Source organism: Daktulosphaira vitifoliae, unplaced genomic scaffold (genome assembly GCF_025091365.1).
Source record: "Daktulosphaira vitifoliae isolate Bord-2020 unplaced genomic scaffold, ASM2509136v1 Scaffold_5, whole genome shotgun sequence".
Lineage (NCBI taxonomy): Eukaryota > Metazoa > Arthropoda > Insecta > Hemiptera > Phylloxeridae > Daktulosphaira > Daktulosphaira vitifoliae.
Window position 1 is genome coordinate 17,962,602 of NW_026099576.1, and position 18,199 is coordinate 17,980,800.

At 26.1% G+C, this 18,199-nt stretch overlaps 2 protein-coding genes across 3 annotated transcripts; both read left to right on the forward strand.

Moving 5' to 3' along the window:
* The first annotated feature begins 4,718 nt into the window (after nucleotides 1-4,718).
* Nucleotides 4,719-12,110, forward strand: LOC126906534 (uncharacterized). Of its 2 annotated transcripts, none has more exons than XM_050687102.1 (6): nucleotides 4,719-4,875; nucleotides 4,948-5,022; nucleotides 5,275-5,340; nucleotides 11,269-11,422; nucleotides 11,591-11,836; nucleotides 11,898-12,110. In XM_050687102.1, the coding sequence occupies exons 1-6, from the start codon at nucleotides 4,801-4,803 to the stop codon at nucleotides 12,071-12,073; spliced, it is 792 nt and encodes a 263-aa protein (XP_050543059.1). In that variant the 5' UTR covers nucleotides 4,719-4,800; the 3' UTR covers nucleotides 12,074-12,110. The 2 variants fall into 2 exon arrangements, with proteins under 2 accessions (XP_050543059.1, XP_050543060.1); XM_050687103.1 differs by having other exon boundaries at nucleotides 5,275-5,337.
* A 3,099-nt stretch (nucleotides 12,111-15,209) lies between these two features.
* Nucleotides 15,210-15,782, forward strand: LOC126908221 (uncharacterized). The gene has a single exon (XM_050690133.1). The coding sequence runs from the start codon at nucleotides 15,210-15,212 to the stop codon at nucleotides 15,780-15,782; it is 573 nt and encodes a 190-aa protein (XP_050546090.1).
* The last annotated feature ends 2,417 nt before the right edge of the window (nucleotides 15,783-18,199 follow it).

Below are 18,199 nucleotides of genomic sequence, written 5' to 3' on the forward strand. Positions count from 1 at the left end.
TTAATCACTGTCAGATATCATCTATACTGGACGCAACTATGCCACTACCCCACTGTGCCGCCACCTCCTTGTGCTGGGTTTTTTTTTTTTAATATAGTTTTCATTTTACTTAATTACTTAGCCACAAGTGATCAATTTTTATTATAGTATTTAATATATTAACTATAATGAATTAAGATAGTGCTAACATGTACCTACTAATGTTTATTTCATTTATGTTTTAACGATTTGAAAACAATGATTGTAAGATTATTTTATTACTGCATAAAGTTTATTGTTTATTTATAAAAAATATAACAGTATCTAATAATACACTTATCGATTATATGACTATGAAATTTAATTTATGTAAGAACTTAGAAGTTTCAGTAAAAATATTCGAGTAATAGTTTGGAAGTTGGAAGGAACAAGGCCGTATCTGGGTGGGTTAGGAGTTTTAGTTACATTATGTAATAATTAGAAAATACATATTTTTAACACAGTTAAAACATCACAATATTTGTATTCCGTCCCCAAAAACTATGTTATGGTTAAGGCCTTTGAAAAGTAGTGTGGTGGTGAAATTCCCCATGTTTCCTCATTTAGGTTTTTAACTTGTCCATTGATCAAATTACGACTATATCACTGTTGATAACGTATAAAGTTAAAAATTCAAGCCCCCCACGTTATTCTCTATTCATAATAAGGGCGTATATCCATAAACATTTTTAGGACTACACCACTGGATATACCAAATAAATTTCTATTAGTATAGTCGTATATTTTTTTTTGTTTTTAAAATTATTCGTATGATATTTTCTGAATCGATGTCATGAGTCTCATTGCTTTAACATTTTTAGTTTTATTTGTGGTGATATAGAAATTTGTACATCAATGGCCTTGCATGAAATAAGGTTTTTACTAAGTAATATGACCCATGTTTGTTGCTAAAACAGCAGCAACCAAATACATAAAACACGTATGCATTGCTTTCTTTTAATGTTAATTTAAATATCTATTAATAAAAATATTTTTATAAAATAGATAGCCCTGGCTATCCATCAAGTGTGATGTATTACTTAGAAGTATAATAGTTAGTTCTAAAAATTATTATAATCATCACGAGGCTTATAAAGTAGTAACAGAATTATACAACATATTATAAGTACATCTTAAAATATTTTAATAGTTGAAAAATATGAAACACCAATTAGATTTATAATTAATATAGATATAGATTCCAAATAGGCCGACTAATTTTGTGGATTATGAGAGAAGTTTTAATATTATTTATCGTTGTCTCATTTATTATTAACCTTTAAATGCATGTAGTTACATTTGTTAAATTTGCAGCATCTTATATAATATTAACTAGAAAATTTTACTTAGAATCACTATATTAATGTTATATTATTTTTTGATAAATTTAAGTTTATCGACAGTAAAATTTTTGTTTATCATAAAAAATATATTAATGGCCAAAAAAATATGTTGATTACATAGATTTTAAATTTTAGGATATTTACATTATTTATTTACATCAAGAAAATCATTAAATAAAAAAAGAATTCCAACTGTGCAAATATAAGTATTCCAAGTTCTTATCTACAATATCTGCTTACTAAAATTTACCACTTGCGCGAAAATTATGGATTAAAAAAAATTTAAAACGATAAAAGTTTTATTCTTATTTTTAATAAATTAAGGAGAAATTTTGTATCTGAAAACTTAATTCTTATTTTTATTTTTTATTTTCTCCCTTAATCACTTAAAATATTTAATATAAATTACTTTATAAAATATTATTTGAAATATTTAAGAGAAAATATTAAAATTATTAAAAAAAATGAAAAAAATGAATATAAATATTATTTCTCATAGTAAAATTGTATTAATGTAAAATGTAAGAAATAAAATCAAGTATTTTCACACAAAAATAGCTTTCGGTAGCTATTTTCACCGTGAAGAGAAAATAAAGTCCGAAATTTTTTTTTGCCATAATAAAGTATATTTATAAAGTACATTAGCTTTAATTTAAGATATATATAAAAATGTCAGACTTTTTGGACCATTTTCAAAAGTTAAGTTGAAAAAGTTATATTTTTGTGAAAAAGTTGTCATTTTAAATCACCCCTGGGGGCAGGTAAAGGGTCAGATTATTTAAAATATATACCAAATGATAAGTAGAGACATCATGCATCTACAAAAAAAATTATATTGATCCACACATTCTCCAAAAAGTTATAGCAATATATATTAAGTTAAAAATATAAAAAATAATTATATTTTAAAAATTTTTTTTTCTATAATAAAGTATATTACATTAGCTTTAATTTATGATCTATATAAAAGTGTCAAACCTTCCTGAACACTTTCAAAAGTTAAGTTGAAAAAGTTCTACTTTCTATATGCATTTTTCAGATTTGAACCATTCCCGTACATAGGGAAATTAAAAAAACACATCATAGTAAAATTAATACCTTCTCAGCTTCGCATCGAAGCTAAAAAGTAAGTCGAATGAAAGATGTGTATAGATACTACTAGAAAAAGTTCTACTTTCTATATGCATTTTTTTATATTTGATGCCCCCCCGTAAATAGGGAAATAGTCTTCGACTAGATACGATTTGTGATCTTTTGACGTATCGTTGAAAGAAATCCGTTCGGTGAAGAGCTGAGAAAAAGTGGTAACGGACACAAAAAAAAATAAATAAAAAAAAAAACACATCATAGTAAAACCAATACCTTCTCAGCTTCGCATCGAAGCTAAAAATAATAATAGAGCGCAATAGTTGTCAAAAAGAACTTTTGTGCTTTCCATAACAGTATAAGTCACCTTAACAAAACCGACAAGATTTATAAGTAACTGGTATTAAAAATATTGAATTACTTTAATTTTTACAGACCATATATATTGCCTAAAATGAGTAATATCAACGACCCTATTATATTTTTTATGGTATATTATTTTACCGGTTTTCGTATTGTTTATTGTCATATTTATAGATTAATTTTTTGTAATTTCTATCTGTTTAATTAAAATGTAAGGGAAACTGAGAGAATGGTGCTAAGAAACTAAAAATATCTACTAAAAATTCAATATTGCTAAAATTGAGGGAGGGGACTTCTGATGAAAAATCATCAATTTGAGAGGGACTATTGATATTTTTAGGTAACTAGAGCCCTTTAAAAATTTTTATCTACAAGAGTATATGGACAATAGATGTGTTTATCATAAGACAAAGACGTAAGGCCAGGGTGGTTTTTTAGATAAAAATAATCTCTTTTTAATATGTTCATTGAAATAATTAAAAATTTATTTTCTACATTTTATGCTCAAAAACCGCTTTTAAAGTGGTGACTTAATGATTGTAACGTATTAGATAAAGAATATTTTATTTTTAAATTACTAGGATAAGTGATATCCGCAAATGTGTGCTTAGATAAATACTTAAACATAAAAAATATTTAAATGCATATATATATATAAATATATATTTTTTTTTAAGTATTTTCAACCATTCGTAATTGTGGGTGCGAAATGATGGATCACTGTGTAAGCATATGTAATTTATGAATGTTTTCAAAAATACAGTATTATATTTAAAGATATTCCGTCACTGCTCTATTTCAATTTATGATATATTTTTATTTAAGTTATTATTTTTGTATATTTTTAATTATATTTTGTCAGAATCAAATTTAAATTATAAATAATGAAATTTACAAATAATAAAATCTAAAAAAAAAAATTTTATTTGTATTTTGGTAGTATATTAAAATATATTATCTATTATTTATACACTTAAAATACCCCAATGGCCAATAGTCAGGACCATCTCGATAGAAATATGAGAGTATGTTCCTCTTAATTGAAAACTTTTATTATTTTAATAGACAATTTTTCAATAAACCAGATTGCTATGAAAAAATCCAAAAAAAATCTTAGAATAAAAAAATATATTCAATTGATTGAAACAATTTTTACACACCCCACTTATTTTTAGCTACCCCTAAACATCACTATCCTTAAAATCGCCAAATTGTGTACCGTTTTTTGATTTATACTTACATTTATATGACTAGATTACAAGGAAATTTTAATGAATTACTCAACAGACGTTTATCTTTCTATTTATATTTTATTTAAATCAAACTTCTTCTTTGAGTAGAGTTTTAAATATAATACATAAGTATAAAAACTTATAATTCTGACTTCATTCAAAATGACAAAGCAACATTTAATTTAAGCCCGTGTTTTCGGTCTACTAAAAATTATCATTATTTCATTAAACACATTTTATTTTCAAGTGATACTACGTAAAATTTTAACTGGTCAATAACCAGTGTTATTGTTACTCATATTACTTGTTATTTAATCTAAATACAGCCTACTGTATGTTTTACATATCAACCACATACAACTTCCACTATTACAATTATTGTTAATAAATCACGAAGTATTGTAATCATTAACCACATTAATTTATTGATTAAAATTAAATTTCATATCCGATAGGGGTGACACAACGTTGTTGCTGACAAAAAAAGCCCACTTACAATATTTAAACTAAAATTTCATTAAAATTAGTTAATTATATTTATAAATTATAACGTTATTTGTTCAAGATAAGTTTGTACATGACAAATATAAAAAGTAAACAATATTTTTTCGATTTTCTAGCATATAAACCCATATTTTACTTAATTTTTTTTCAAAATTAAATGAATATACTAAAATTTAAAAAATACTTTGTACTATATTGTTTACGATATCAAAATCTATTTTTTATTTCATCAAAAAATTATAAGAAATTGTAAAATGCGTTGGCAAATTTATTGTGTTTTTATGTTTGTTTATGTATCTTCGTCATACATACCAATAAGTAAATGTGAAGTAAGTTTTGCATTAAACATTTTGTCTTTTAAAATAAAAAATGTAATATTTAATGAATATTTTATATGTTAGAATTCTAGACATAATCGTATTAAAAAATTTCTCAAAAAAACTCAATATAAATGGAATAAACAAGGCAAAAAACAGGTACGCTTTTAAGTAAAAATAATTGTACTATAAATTCATATATAAACACATTCGTTAGTGAATAGTATTAAAATTAGTCAAATATGATAATTAATATAATATTTACGAATAAGATCATGTATAATTATTAAAAGATTCATTTTTTTTTTAAATAATGCCTCAAGAACAAAACTCTAAAAAGTTTATTATCTGTTGCATACAGTTATAACGCTATAAATAAAGTAATTTAATGATTCTATATTTTTTTATTAGATTAGAGAAGTTTTATTCAAAACGAATAATGAAATTTCTATTGAAGAAATAAGAACTGTTGAGGTGGTAACTATTATGATTTATGATTTTTTAAACAAAATACAATTATTTGATAAAATGTAACTATTTTAAAAAATCTACATTTTCTTGATTGAAAATTCAGAAGACTAGGAAAAACATCCATATTAAATAATCCAAAGTAACTGAGCGATCATTTATTTTAAATTTCACACATGAATTTTTTAGTATAAAAATTAAAAACTCAGCACAGGGGGCCACGGCACAGTGATGCCATGGTTTAGTTGGATCAAGTATAATGATATCTGACAGTGATTAAAATCACTATCAATAAAAACGCTTCGATGCAAATCTTTAGATAGTGTTTAATTTTAAAAAATTGGTGGATTATTCCTAAAGCTACATGATCTGTTATTTTCTTATTAATATCTTGATTAAGATAAAGTATGTCAAATGAAAAAGGGATTTTTAAAAAATATTATTTCTTATAAAAAATTTTGTTGATCCATACACTTTTCAATAAGTTATAGCATTATAAAGTTAAAACTATAAAAAATAAAATCGAGAATTTTCACACGAAAATAGCATTCGGTAGCCATTTATTTCGTGAAGACAAGTCTAGAAATCAAATTTTTTTTTTTCAAATTAAAGTATATTACATAAGCTTCAATTTAAGATATATATAACTGTCAGACCTTCCGGAACACTTACAAAAGTTAAGTTGAAAAAGTTCTACTTTCTATATGCATTTTTTATATTTGAAGGCCGCCCGTAAATAGGGAAATAGTCTGATTTAAAAAAAAAGTATGTCGAAAGAAAGATGTATATAAATACTACTTCTCATGAAAAAATTGTATTGATCCATACATTTTTTTAAAAGTTATAGCACTTTTAAGTAAAAAATGTTAATTATAAAATCGAGAATTTTCACACAAAAATAGCATTTTCACCATGAAGATAAGTCCAGAGGACAATTTTTTTTTTTTCATAATAAAGTACATTACATTAGCTCAAATTTAAGATATAGTTGGTGTTCAAAAAGTCAGGAAACGGGTTTCTATTGTTCTCATTGTTTGTAACAATGAGAACAATAGAAACCCGTTTCCTGACTTACTGAATACCTGTATATAAAAGTGTCAATATTTCCCGTACATTTAAATAAATTAAGTTAAAAAAGTTAATTAATTGTGAAAAAAAACACATCATAGCAAAACCAATACCTTCTCAGCTTCGCATCGAAGCTAAAAAAAATATACATAAATATTAGGTAAAAATAGATTTATGCAATCGGTATTTCATAAAAATAGTCTAATAATCTAATGATTTAAACTTGATTTAAACTAAGATTTGAAATTTTCACCACTTTATCATTGTAAGATCTCCTAACCTTTTTAATAATTAACAATAGAATTTTACAATTAAATTGATAACTTGTTGCCAATATTAATCAAAATCATTATATTAAACATATTAATTTTAAACTTAAAAACCCAGCACAGGGTAGTCGCAGCACAGTGGTAAAGTGGCATATAGTTGGGTCAAGTATAATGATATCTTTAAAAGTGATTAATATCACTATCATAAAAAACACTTCGATGCAAATCTTTAGATAAAGTTTAGTTTTAAAAAATTCCAAAAGCTACATGATCTGCTATTTTCTTATTTATATCCTGATTAAGATAAAGTATGTCGAATGAAAGAGGGATATAAATATTATTTCTCATAAAAAAATTGTATTGATGTAAAATGTAACAAATAAAATCGAGTATTTTCACACAAAAATAGCATTCGGTAGCCATTTTCACCGTGAAGACAAAATAAAGTCCGAAATTTTTTTTTTTTTTATATAAGTATATTACATAAGCTTTAATTTAGGATATATATAAAAGTGTCAATATTTCCCGTACACTTTAATAAATTTAGTTAAAAAAGTTAATTAATTGTGAAAAAGAACCCAATATAGTAAAATTAATACCTTCTCAGCTTCGCATCGAAGCTAAAAAGTTATTTGAACTCGATTTTTAAAATTATCCCAGAAGTCAACGTTTTTCTAACTCATAGCAAATCAAAGCTTGTGAAATATACTACAATATTGAAAAAAACCTTATCTCACTGTCAAAAAAAAACATTAATTACAATTTAAAAAAAAATGATGTACATTTAAATATAATAGACGTCTTAAATTCAAAATCTCTCGGCGTGCCAGCAACCATAATTAGCCTACGTCAATAATTTATCCAATATCCAGATAGTCAGAGATTTCATATAAAAAAATATCAAAATTGGATAAGTCAATTATCTTTATTAAAAACACAGATTTACCGTAAGGAAATTTATTTTTTGTGATCATTGAAGACAACTCGCCACACGTTTTACAATGTTTGTCCACTCGACTACTAAAAAGCGCAGTTTTTTTTACAATTATCCTTCATTTTAACGTTTGACTTATAAATCATCATATCCTGTTAAAATTCATCTTAAAGTTTTGAAATTTCGGAAAGGCGAATAATATTTAAAATTATTGAAATGGGATTTATAAGATATTGATATTCAGCAATGAAATGTTAAAATTAAAAAAAAAACTTTATCTTTAAAAAAATTTTACAATTAAACTATAAATCCCCCAAAAAGTTTATTGTTTCAAAATATTGTTTTTAAATATCCTTATAATATTTACGATAACTTTAAACTATGTATTTAACCAGGATTATACCTTGAAAGGCGTTCTTTTATAAATTAAAATTTTCTTAACTTGTGTTACTCAAAAAGGCCAAAGTAATCATTTTCAAAAAATCATTACATCATAATGCTGGTGGATGATAAAAATATTTCATTAAAAATAATTAGAGTAAACTGAGGTATAAGTCTATACGGGGTTGAAGTTCAATATTTTTTTTTATGCAAATTGCCAAATGGCACTATCAATTCAAACGATAAATTATATTTGTAAATATATTGTACAATAATTGTGTGTGGACACAATTAATAAAGAGTACAGATATGTGGAGTTACACCACCAGTGAGATCACTTATGGCCTAATTTAAAACTAAATATTTTAGACTAATTCTGTAGTTTATGACGTTTATTAAGACGTCTGTTGTCTTAGAGTTGCCCAAATTTTAACTGTCTACTGAGTCGATGTTATTCGTTAAATTTGCCTCTTATTTGCATGCAAATATTCTTCTACCACTGTAGACAAAATTAAATCATGATGTACAATGACATTTATATCGTGCCAATAAGCTGAATTGATGATACGTAGAGAAACGTACAATTATAAATATAATTCAACAATGTAGCCTTATTCGATTTTGTTGAACAAGTATGCTTTTGAGGGAACATATTTTATTGAGAGATTGACACCAGTAGTTTATAAATCTTCCTCTGACCTGACCAAAACAAGATTTAAAAATATTTATATCTATGTAAAAGATTTATCAAGGTGATATTGTAGTGACCCAATGGTCCTGGTGCTAACGCCTTGAAAGGATGCGGCGGCACAATAATCACTAAGACAAAAATTAAACACTAAAAATATATTTGTAAGTTTCTTTGTGTTGTTTGCCGGTACCATTTTCATTAGAACAAAGACATTAAGCTCAATGACTAGCTACACAGTAAGTATAAAGTTGCAATACACTTAGTCCAATAAAATTAATTTAAATCTGAAGTAATTGTAACATTTAGCTCACAATAAACATTTATCATTAAATGAATATTTAAAGTTGGGTTGGGTTTATTATAAAAATAAAATAATTTCAAAATGTTTGAGGTATAGATATAATTGACATTTATTTCCATGATAAGAAATATAAAATTAATTAATAAACATATAAATTTAAAATAAAAGATACACCAAAATACAATTCACTTTAAATTTATTCCAAGTTCCGTTTAATTTTAAAAAAATTATTAAAAGTCCTAATTAAATAAAAAGAAAACTAAATCCCAGAGAGGAAGATTCTTGAGCAGTGTCGTAGATTTTGTGTATTTTAAAAATACTATAAGAACTGATTTTAATAGGAAAAATTGGGTTTTTATAGTCAGACGAGGGTAGTGTAGAAATCCCTAGTTAGAAGCTTTAGATCTTTTAGAATTGTTAAATCCGATTTGGTGGACTTAATTGAGAACATACATATATAGGCGTTACTTCAAATCTGTATAATAATTAGATTTAATTTCCTAGATAACTTGTTATTTTGCGTTTTAAAGAAAGAATCCGTTTTGGTGATTTCGTAAATTCATAATATGTGACATACATGCACAAAAGATACCATATTTAACGTCCTAATATTATAAATGATAATTAATAATTACACTAATTACTATTGTTATCTACTAGTCATTTTCTTAATTAGATCATTATATATAAAATAATGAACCATTTAATTTAATATATTACAATGTATTTAAATATAGTTGATACTTCTATAAATTATAAGGAATGATTATACAAAGTAATTAATAGCTGAAAAATCAAAAAATAAAATATAAAAAAAAAAACAAATTTTTTTTAGCACAAAGTCAGTCTAAAAACACCAGCTATCACTGTAAAATGTCAATAACTTCCAAAGTATTTGTCCAAATGATGTTATCACCCATTAATTTTCTTATTAATTAAAATGAATGCTCAATTATTGAGTATTATACAGGGTGGCCCACCACTCACTGACAACTTAAATAACTTTTGATCCAGTTAATATTTTTAGCTGATTTTTTTTTTTAATAATAGTTATACGTTAGGTCTATAGCTATATCTCAATAATTAATTTTTTTACATTTTATTAAAAATATTAATTATTTTTAAATTTTAAATGAAATGTAAAAAAAAAAATCTAAGATAGCTATTTTGTAGAGTAGAATTTAAGAAAAATTTTAGTAAAAAAATATCTTATTAATATTCAGTAGTAAATATTCTGTAGCGTTTTGAAGTTTGTGAAAATTTGAATTTTCATGTATTATTTTACGGTATTAAACATTGATATACGTATTGAGAAAAGGACAGATGAATGAGAGTGATAAGTAATAATTGCCTTATCTAATTTCTTATCATGGTATTAATGCCAAGTTAGTAATGTATACACATTATCATCATATGTATACACAGTAATCATGAAAAGATAGCGTTTTCTTCTATAACACTTTCATGACACTTCTATAAGATATAAGGGGTGATTTTACAAAGTAATTAATAGATTACAAATCAAGAAATAAGATAAGTAACTAAAAAAAAAACACATTATTTTTCAATATTGTATTTATTTTGCGACTATTCGAATGATTTTAGATAAACAAATTATCTTGTATTTCCGACAACAACTCATCGTCGGTCGTGCGACACTTGCTCGGCTTTGTAAGGTGATATACACACGTCGTGTTAGTTAGGCCAAACTATCATGTACACGTAGTAGGGCGATGGCTAACAAAGGTGGCGTGGGTCGCAGGGCTCTATATACTACTGATCTACAAGAAAAGGTGTCATAATATGATAAGAAAGGGTAAGATAGATAACGAGGTAATATAAGTGACAAATGTACCACAAGAGGTTTTAACGCTCGTAAGGAAATATGTGTCCTTGATTTTGTGAAATATATTTCCCGATTCGCAAATTATTATAAATAAATAAAACAATATTTAAGGTTTTTACAGTCCAGAACTATTAATATTTTATATTTTTATTATTATTATTAAAAGTAATTTATAGTTTTTTTTAATTTTACTTTGTCGTTTCGTTGTTCTTCAGCAGACATTCACTAAGCGCACATTCATATTTTGGTACTGACCAGTACTCTTATTCTATTCTATTGTAACTCTCAAATTTTAATGTTTTGCAATACTAGCTCAGTACTAAAATAAGTTCGGTGTCAGTATAGGTTAGGCAACTGTCAAATCTCAGTACTGGGTTTATAGTAAATACTTGCGTTTCATAGAAATTTTTACTTGAAAAAGATTAATTTTTTTTTCTAAACATCTAGAATTATAAGATACCAAAAGAAATAGAGCCAATAATTCAGCAAATTACGCCAGATTCAAACAAACTTTATTTAATATACAATGTTTGGAAACAATTGGAAAAGATTAATGACATGGACACAACAAATATAATAGGGAAACTGAAAAAATTCAATGGTAATGAATAAAATTTAAATTAATATACACATAATCTGACATTAAGTTGAATCTATTAAAGAAAACATTCATTACTAAAACTTGTTACTTGGTAGAAACACTACTTGATATATTGAGATCAGTTTGTAAAAATTGTTTGTTTTAAAATTTTTTTTTTTTTTTTTTAAGATACTGAATATATGAGCCTTAGAAATTTCATACAAATTTTGACTGATAAATATTTCAAAATTCCAAAACGAATAGTGTTTTTGTTTAACGATTTCCTTGTAAGATTTCATGAGATAGATACGTCAAATAGTGGACTCATATCTAAAGAAGATTTTTCAAGTGTCATAAAAGCAGTTCTCAAGAATAGAGACATAATAGAACATGTATTAAAACCTTTAGAAAATGTAGAAAATCTGAATTATGAAGGTGCATATAAAATATTAAATTAGTATTTTCTTTAAACTAACACTATTTTATTTTATTTTAGCATGGTTATTAAAGAAAAGAGAAATATCAGAATGTATATCGAAAATTGAGACATATGACATTGATATAAGTGAATTTGAGACGACAGATGAAGACGAGAGTAGTGATGATTACGATGATGATAACGATGAAAAATTAGTTACAACAGTTTGTTTTTTTAACTACAAAACTGTTTAAGGCTTATAAACAAATAATAAATAATTATCAATATGAATTAGTTTTTATTTTATTCTCATAATGGCTGCTGATTTGAATACTCAGTAAAAAAAAATTGATTTGTATTTGAACATTTTTTTTACCTGGTTGTTTTACTTGGATTAATTTCCAACTTTTAATCTATTTAAGAAAATAAGGTTTATACCTTTATAAGAAATACTACGACCGCTTTTAAAGCATGTCTGTGAAAAAGTCATAACTGTCAAATAGTGCTGCATATCTACGAATAACAACATAAAAAAAACGATAGCCATGTGGAGACGCGACAAAGCATGGACGTGGCATAGTTAGGGACAAGTATAAATGATATCTGACAGTGATTAAAATCACTATCATAAGAAACGCTTTGATGCAAATCTGTAGATAGTGTTTAGTTTTAAGAAACTGGTAGATTATTTCAAAAGCAACATCAACTCTTATTCCCCTAATTTTATTCCGATTAGTGATTTGATTTATAATTATAATATATGAATAAATAATAATTATAGTAATTAAATTTAGTATGAAATTGATATTCAATAGAATATTATAATTTTTACGGAGATATTATAAAAATAATAAAGTAGTTGTACATTTCTTTACTTTTAACGCCTATAAAAATTTAAAGGGCTTGATGCAATACATTTTAATAAAATTTTTCTGTTACTTATAACAGAGTTATTATATCCTTGGACTACAAGGAAATTTCAACAGAAACAAAAATATACTTTTTTAAATCAACTATTCGCAATGTTTTAAATGTGCTAATTAGACTTTTTCTATCACTTTTTAATATTATAACTTATTATAAAAAAATAAGTATTTACATATTGTAGCGACTAACGTCGTAATAAAAAGAAGAAAGAAATCAAAACAGCAACGGTTCGTTCTATAGGTGGCGTAAAGCCGTTTAATGAAAGAAAAGTGTTAACACAAAAAAAAGTAAAAGAAAAACCAAAAGTAACAATAATACTAATTATTGAACAGTCGCACTGAGATGGTTTTGTAGATAGATGTATAAATGATCGAAACTGTGGTGGCGGTTCGGTTGGATTGACGAACGGGCGGACAAGCGATAAAGGTGTCACGAAGATGACTGACTCGACGTATTATTGCGGCGGATATTCGACGCTGGGCATTTATTGGACTTTACACAACGGCGATAACGCGTGTGTGTAACAGTCCGGTTTACAGTGGTGCGGAGGCTGTGAAGGAGCTGATACGACCGCGGGGTGTCAAACGTGTGACAACGCCGTGGCCGTGTCAATTTAAAAAAATTAATTTATACCGACTTTGATTATTAAAAAATAAGAAAAATTACATATTTTTCCTATTTTTTTAATCCATTAAAGTTGATTTTTGTGAAAGTTTATAATAAAATAAAATTTATTTATTACCATAACTTTTAGCTCAATTTGCAAGTTTGAAATTAACATAATTAAATAGAACATTCTATGAGCATTAAAAAAATTGTATTACTAAGATTAATATGCAGTCAGGAAATTTTAGAATTACTATTCATTGTAAATTAATCAGAGTAGCTCAATATTTTTTTGCATATATATCGTAATAGATAACTTAAATAGAAATAATAGTAATCATTTCCTGGTAACTTTTGGTGTTTAAAAATATTCTACAATTGACGACTTTAAATATAATACCACTAGTAGTAGGTATAAAAAATTGTCAAATTAAATATATTAAAATAAATTATTATTTTAAAGGTCGCAGTAGATAATAGAAATTGAACTAATAATTATAGCGATTGTAACAACTGATAACGACAAGCAGGTAATTCGAAAAATAAATTACCCAATATAGTAGTATACTAATGTAGTACTGTATGGACGACACTGCCAGTCGACCAAACACTACTCGTGTGTATGCGCATATATTGATGGAAACCACTAATGTTTCACACGACATATGTATTGTAACTAACCAGTTTAATAATGAATTTTTCAGTTGGCCAAGATCCCAATTATTTGTATCTTATTTTTAAATATTTTTACGACCACCCTTATATTAAGTTCTTTGCAATCATTTACGTTTTTAATTAGTTTTATAGTTTTAATGGAGTAATTATGTGTCAATAAATATTCAGCCCCAAGAGATTTATCAACTTATTGTATTTTTATACTGACCCGTTTCTTTTTTTTATCCTCCGTAACATTTATTTCAACTCTTACATTATACTTTATAAATGCCCGATTTCCACTCTTCTATACTTTACCCTTAGAGTTAATTCTCTTAAATTGTTACTAAAGTAATACCAAAATTCTTAAAAATTTTAGTTAGCCCATTTGAAATGCTCAGATAACATAAAAAGGGTGACCTAATTATTTTTGTCCTACCACGCTAGTTTTGTACTAGCTGACCTTTCATTATCCACTTTCGTGTTCAGACTAATTTCAAAATTATGTTTTCGTCATATCTTTTAAATCTAGTTATTTCTCTTATAACTTTCAGTTCTGAACAATTCAAACCACAGCTAGCAACAAAAAATCACAGCTTTTAAAATATGGTTTACAGATTAGTTAATACTCCATTGAATTAAATAAATTTTGTTACAGAAATTTAAATTTCAATACGCCAAAATAATTAAATTAAAAAACTAAATATTTTTAGGCGTTAAGTACATATTATGTAGTAAACAAAATTTAATTATGTTTGTAGCCTTTGATGACAACTACAATAAAATATAATAGAAAGCTATCTTATTTTATTTTAGTCAAAAGGAGGAATGCGACTGAAAAATGTCTATTGAATTAAAATAACATAGCCTGCACCTTAGGAAAAAGTTCTGACGTGATTATCTAACCTGATACTCCTTTTTCTACTTGCTTTTGTATAGTCGCTGTGCTTATAAATACATCAGCTCCACTACGATTTCTGATTATTAAGTCTAATCAAAATACAAATTAATATTATCCTTATTAAACAATTATTATTTGTTAAATATAAAGTTTCTCATAATTTTTGTAATAGCTTGCTTCAATTATTAAAAAGCGAAGGTTTAGATGTTTCAAAAGATATTAGAACACTAATGAAAACCCCTAAAATCCATGATATTTTTGACATTTCTGGTGGGTTGTACATACATTTAGGTATAAATAATATGATGATACCTATTTTAGTTCAAAATAATGCACAGATGTATATTAAATCACATGTGCTAGATATAGGTATTCGCATAGATGGTCTGCCCGTGTCTAAAAGTTCTAAAAGTCAGCTATGGCCAATTTTAGATTTCAATAAGTTAAAAAAAAATGATATACCTATAGGCATTTTTCACGGATTTCAAAAGCCTCATTTAATTGAAGAATTTTTAAATCCATTTATTAATGATATATTGGAAGTGTTAGATAACGGGTTAAATGTAAATGGGTTATTATTTACCATAAAAATTTCAAATATTTCATGTGATTCCCCTGCAAAAGCTTTTTTACTTAATGTGAAAGGTCACAATGCCTATTTTGACTGCACATCATGTATTGATGAGGGTAAATATTTAGAACACCGAATGACTTATTCTGACTTAAATGCACCATTCAGAACTGATGAGTCCATCAGATTTAAAAAATATGAAGATGACCATAAAGGAAACAGTCCATTAATAAAGTTACCTATTAATATCATAAATACTATTGTATTAGATTACATGCATAATGTATGCCTTGGTGTTGTATAAAAATTACTTGAGTTTTAGGTGAAGGGTAACAAAGAAATAAGATTAGAAAAAGATAAAATAAAAAACGAATTGTTAAAATTAAGACCTCGTGTCCCACCTGAGATATGCCGTTTGCCAAGGGTCCTAGATGAAATTGATTATAAAGCTACTGAACTATGAACTTTTTTATTATATACTGGTCAAATTGTTCTAAAGGGCAACTTGAAAAAAAAGTTCTACTATCATTTTCTATTGTTATCTTATGCAATTAAAATTTTAATTTGTCCTGAAACTAGTTTAAAATATAATGAAAGAGATACTGAATTTTTAAAAAAAATTTTTTATAAAAAAACTATTTACAACACCTTAAAAAATCTATTAAGTCAATCAAATATCCTCTGCAAGAAATCTTTAATAGAATAACAGAAAAACAAAAAAACAAAAAAATTATGATGCACTTCCTTCTCAACTAAATAAACAATATCCTGTCTTAAGTAATGAAGTTATACCAAAAAATTATTTACCCTTCTTTAAAACAAATGATCAAATTTTTGAAAAAATAACATTTGAATTAACAAAAACAACTATAAATACTTTAAAAAAAAAAGATAACTATAAAATGCTTAATAATAATATTCTTGTTATAGTCAATCATATTGTTCAACCGCAAATTAAGCCTTTTTATTTAATTGTAAAGCAGTTCCTTAGCTGTTCTGAATTAACTGTTACGCCTTTATCTTCTTTTAAAATTGGAGTGTATATTGTTGACATTACCAAAATGTCTGAATTAAATTGTATTTATTTATTATGTGATATTTAATGTTAATGTTTTTTTATTAAATTATCAAATAATTTAGCTTTCATCTCAACATCGTATCACTATGAATCTTAAGACTGTTCTAATTTTAATTTTTTTATTAATTGTGTTTTATATATTTTTAATAAAATATTATTTTATGTTATAATGTAACAATAATGTTATAATTTTATGTAATAATATACATATTATATGTATGATATAATATCATTTTTCTATGCTTGTTATTTTTTTTAATAATAATAATAATAATAATTAAAGATTAATAAATTGGCATTATTAATAGATAAATTTTTTTTTTACAATTTAATATACACAGTAAAAAATTCAAATACACATAATAAAAGCATGCGAGAATGCACCATTTCAAGTGAAAGAAAATTTAAGTGACAAAAAAAAAAGCACCACTATTAAGCACAGAAACAGAGATTATTCAAAGAGGTAATTTTCTAAGATATTACTCAGTTAAAAGAATCATTTATCTCTGACGACTATTAAAATATATTATTAAAAACCCTTAATTTTAATTGGACCATCATCACATATCTCACAGACTGTATCATTTGTACGTTAGAGTACGCCATTGTCATTACAAAATAATTCAATGCCCACAGAATTATCTTTACATTAGTGTCCCAGAATTTTGAAGTTTCGTAAATGCTTAGTGCATACCCCCTCAAATTTATTTCTATACATATGAAAAAGAACACAACAAAATTATAATATGGATGTTTCAAATAAAAATTGTTCTATGTAAATTTTCTAAAAAAAAAAATTAAAGGATAAAATTTTCATTGAGGCGATCGTTTTATTGATTTAACATGATTAATAATTTTTACAAAATATAAAAGTATTATTGCTTAATTTCGTTTATCATCTGGTATTCTACTACAAAATTTCATATGAAGTACGGCGATAATACTATTGTATTATTTGCATATGGAGTAAAATTTTTTTGTTATATTTAAATATTTCCACAAAACATGAAAAGATTACAACTTATGATAATGTCTTTTTAACACGCTTATATTAGTTTCACGTGTATGTTTGTTTGTTGTTTGTTTGTAAGTTTGTAACTCCACGCGGCACGTGTTATTATGTCGCGTATCCCGTCGTGTATGACCTTGAGACTATACTGTTGTAATGCATTCGCCCCACCCCGCTCAACGATCGTAGACAACAATATTTTCTAACCCGTAGACGCGTGCGTCATCAATTATGTATATATATAACAAATTTTTATTGTAATTGACACGGCCCGCGTCGTTTCATTATACACAATGCCCCACGACTCGTGCCACCTTTATCAGCCGTCGCCCTATTATGAGTATTTGACTGACCAACACCTCGCGTTATACGCCGCTGTGCAAAGTCCAGCAAGCGCCGCACGTCCGACGACATTCCGCCGCAAATGATACCGTAGTCTTCTTCCCGTTGTCAAAGTGACAACGTCTACGATTCGATCCGCACTCGCGCGCCATCGCTATCAACGCTGCTAACCTGTTGACGTCCGAGGAACACGCCGGACAACGCGTCGTCGATGCCAGCGAAAGTGCCGCGATATTATGCGAAGATCATATATTCCTACCGCCACCGCTAATATTAATATATATATATATAT